The sequence below is a fragment of the Salvia splendens genome, chromosome 21, assembly GCF_004379255.2.
Source record: "Salvia splendens isolate huo1 chromosome 21, SspV2, whole genome shotgun sequence".
NCBI classification, from domain to species: domain Eukaryota; kingdom Viridiplantae; phylum Streptophyta; class Magnoliopsida; order Lamiales; family Lamiaceae; genus Salvia; species Salvia splendens.
Genome location: NC_056052.1, coordinates 23,650,719 through 23,655,063, shown reverse-complemented (window position 1 = coordinate 23,655,063; position 4,345 = coordinate 23,650,719). Strand labels below are relative to the sequence as shown.

The 4,345-nt window shown below is 38.2% G+C and overlaps 1 protein-coding gene across 1 annotated transcript; it reads right to left on the bottom strand.

The window, feature by feature from the left end:
- Positions 1-1,421: 1,421 nt before the first annotated feature.
- On the bottom strand, positions 1,422-4,345 carry LOC121785343 (ribosomal RNA small subunit methyltransferase H-like). The gene is made up of 5 exons (XM_042183725.1): positions 3,956-4,345; positions 3,087-3,335; positions 2,940-3,008; positions 2,143-2,335; positions 1,422-2,002 (listed from the first exon to the last, which is right to left on the bottom strand). The coding sequence occupies exons 1-5, from the start codon at positions 4,325-4,327 to the stop codon at positions 1,599-1,601; spliced, it is 1,287 nt and encodes a 428-aa protein (XP_042039659.1). The 5' UTR covers positions 4,328-4,345; the 3' UTR covers positions 1,422-1,598.

Here is a 4,345-nt window from a genome sequence, read left to right as displayed (position 1 = left end):
AAAAATCATGGTACATAATGCACAGTCCAAAATAAATAATGCACATATTTAATTTTGCATGAGTTTAGTCAGTAAAACACAACGCCCTACATAATGCATCCTTTGCTGCACATAATGACGCTTACATATATACATAATGCACTAATCAAACATACAAGTATCATTCCACAAAATTGACAGATACGATATTGAATTGCACAAGCAGCGTCGCAAATATACCTGCAGCTTGGAATGGTTGTGAGCGCGGACGTCCTCGCTTATGCATATTTTATCTGTCGGAAAAGAACAAAATCAGATACCAGAATCCATGCTTTCAAACCCAAAACATAAAAAACCCGGCGGATAAAGACAGATGTCAGAACAAACGATAAAACCCAGTCTGATACCAAATTCCATGCTTGTATACCCAAAACAATAAAAACCCGTCTAAATTTCATGAGCAACGACAATTTTGGATGTACCAATTTATAGTTTTCGTGCCTACCAAGTCATTAAAGCGAAGTCATGAACCTTGTCGCCGGTTGCGATTCGGTGTTAGCAACGGTGGAGGGTGGGTGTCGTAATCGTTGACGAATGCTGTTGAATATTTCGCTGCCTACCGAGCGGCGTTCGGGATCTAGTTTACAGTGTGGAGAGGGTGGAGAGAGTGGAGAGAGGGGAAAGTAGTTTTACAGCGTTTAATGAGAGACAATGAAGAGACTGAAGTTTCAAATCCCAATAATTTCGGCCATTCCAAAATATGGCAATTCAATTTTGGTCGGATGACAATTTTACCCTTATAATGCATATACTCAGGTTCAATAATGCAACACGGATACAAATATGGAGCTTCAATCTGGACCGTTGTTGCATCAGATCTAACGGTTAATAATGAGAAGAACATAAAAAACCAAGATTGGGTGGAATGAGTTAGTGAAAAGTGAGTGGAATGAGTTAGTGAAAAGTGAGACCCTATTACAAAAGTGAGATCGGGACTCCTATTCGCGAGTATTTGCTATTTAGAATCCCATTAAATTTACACTAATTTTATAAAAAATATAGTAAAATCTGAATTCTATTTTTTAATTATTAATTTTATAATTAAAAAAGAATAAATGAATTAATAGAGCATGAGTTAAACTATCAATTATATTAGTAGTAAAAGTAAACCAAGATTCTAATTGAGGAAAGATCTAAATGGCAAATCGGACCTCATAACCGACATAGGGCAGGAGGAGTTTTATTATTATTATTATTATTATTATAGAAAAAGTTCAAATACTAGGTTATAGTATATCAAACATTAAATACAACCATTATCTTCAATTTAGATTAGATATGAGATTTTTGTCTCAAAATCTAGTAATAATGTGTTAAACATTTGGAATACAAGATGTACTTTGTCGAACCAAATTGGTCAAATAATGGTAAGATGTACCAAATTCGAGTCAAGCAACATCTTAGATTCCTTCATACTGATATTTTTAGTATAAATAGCCCTTTGAGTTTTAGAGAGTGAGCATGAGAAACTCGATCTAAAAGATGAATTATCAATTGGCCACAAACATAAATTAAACTGATAAATGAATGGTACATCGGAAGGATATGCACATCCTTCATCATACCTTCTCAATAACCCTAAGTTTAGCACTTCGACTTCGAGGGTTCAGTCTCTCCTCGGATTCAGATGGTGTCACCGGTCTCTTTGTTAGGATATTGGCGTCCTTGCCTCGCACGATCTGTTTAATCCATGCTTCTTTTTCCTTGTAAGAATCCAATTTTTCTGAATGGTTCAACTGCTTAGCTCCGTCATCAGAACGGTTTATGATGTCTAAAAATGCCTGCTTCACGATTCTGTCCTCCAAGCTATGGAACGATATGACAGCCAGCCTTCCTCCAGGACCAAGGGAATCAAAACAAGAGTTGATGGAATCCTTCAACGTGTTGAGTTCATCGTTCACAGCTATTCTCAATGCTTGAAACACACGTGTTGCAGTCTTAATCCATCCCTGCCTACCTCCTCCTTCAGTTATGGAGAATTCGTGTCAAGTGGAATGTAGGAAATTTTATCAAAGATCAAAATTCATATCATTAAAAGGTCTTCCAAGATACACAGGCAATTACAGACAACAATGAATAAAATGGAAACACAAAAGGACGCACCTTTTGCAGAAGAACTTGAGTTTCGAATGAGGTCAACTAATTGACGTGTAGTATGCAATCCACCAGTCGACCGAGCCCTGACAATTCTCTTATGGAGAGTGAACCAATTGCTTTCTTCACCATAGTCCCGTAAAATTCGCCCCAATTCAGCATCTGGCCATAAATTTAAAATGTCTTCGGCCTTTAGGCTAGCCTGTCACACCCTGCTCTGATCAGTTGGAGGACAAACCTAATGAACATTTCATTTAAACCAGGAACACCTAGAAAAGGGAGCTCAAAACAATATTGGCCATTGACTCCATAATCTTACTCAGAAACAAAATAGAGTAGCCCAAGCAAACATGAGTCATGCTATTCTAACAAATAATTGCCAGAATAAATATAACATGCAATTATAATAGTAGGAAATAACCAGTTGAAATTTCTCACCTATTCATTTGCAGAAGTGCATAAACATGACAATCTTTACCACATGTAGAATATCATTTGTAGAATCAAGTTAATTGGGGTTATCAATATAGTATCCACAGAATTAATACATTTGATGGCCGTCAACATATAGGGTGTCACATTGTCTTGCTTTGTTCTAATTCTTCCTTTTCTCCATGTGTGGGATAAATGAATGGTTTGCTTGGCTGAAAACTCTAATTAAATAAAAAGCTGCATAGTTCTCTGCCACTCTTTTAGTTAATCTAGATTTTATATCTTTCTATATAGTACAACATAATTATCATACTGCATATAGAGTTAAAAAAAAGTTATGAAGGGATTAATGGCCTTGATGCAGCAGTAGTTACCTGGGGATTCATCCGCATATCCAGAGGTCCATCACATAGTACACTAAATCCCCTTTCAGCATTGTTGACCTGCAGATCACAGGTGAGAAAAGTATTTAGACGGAGGGAGTGTTACTCCTGAAGTATGAAACATGGTTTCCAGTGTACCTGCATGGATGACATTCCTAAGTCCATCAAAATTCCTTGAACTCCTGGTGAACGATTCTCATCAATATCATGAAGCGCAGTTTTAATACTTTTGAAGTTCTTCACAAGTGTGTGAACTTGTAAGTGTGCTCTAGAGTGGCCTGAATCTTTGTCCAACACATAATTAATTTTATCCAGAGCTATTTGATGGGCAACTGGATCAACATCAAATCCGACATAAAACTCCATTTCTGGATGGGCCTGAATAATCTGGATTTCAAGAGAGCTTTAGTTAGCTAGCCATATGAAGTTGATGGACAACCATAAGACTAGTACTCCACAAATTACGCGATTGAATAGCTGCAGAAACGTCATTAATCCCAATGTTCTTTGTGTTAATTATCTCACAGGTTTTAGCACGAACATCGGTACAATCTTCTAACTTCAGTTCTACACTTCTACATTAACCTGTGATCTGCTACATGAAACCATCCAATTTAGTATGCAAAGGCCCACATAAACTGTGATTTTGCACAAATGCACACCCTCTTGATGCCAGTACTCGAATTACCTAAAAGTTCTAGATGTTGTGGATTTTCATTCCCGTCTCATACAGTCTAACGATATATCCAACTTCAATACTCGAACTCAGGATAAAAAAGGAAAAACTAAAACTTAATTTCTGCAGAAACTATCTTACTTATTTCTCCAAGAGGCTAATGCAACGAAAAAATCACACTTCCGACCAGCTCATAGAGGATATCAAATTAGTATCATCTCTTAATTTATCACATTAACCCCAAAAATTTCACCACATAACCAACATACACGCATTGAATTAGCAAATAATCAACTCGAACAAATTAAGCAAATCAAAGAGATTGACAAACCGCGGCGGAGTGTCCGCCAGCGCCGAGAGTGCAATCGACGAAGGATTTGAGGTTGACGGTGGCGAAGGCGTCAAGCACTTCCCCGAGCATGACGGGGACATGAGCAGAAGTATCATCCCCATAGTGCTTGGAGAAAACATCCTCGTCGAGCTCCCTATCTGACCGCGTTCGCCTCTTCACTAGCAGCTCTGCCTTCTGCTTCTGCTGCTGATTTGGCTCGCTTTTGATTTTGCTTTTGCCTTTGCTTCTGATAGCACTATTCACTGTGGCGGAAGCGGAGAAGCGAGCGGGAGAGAATTTGTGCGGAGAATTGAGAAGCAGCAGCTTTTTGAAGATTGATTTTGCAGAAGCTGAAGCCGCTGGCAAGGCCATGGCTGTGAAGGTGAAATG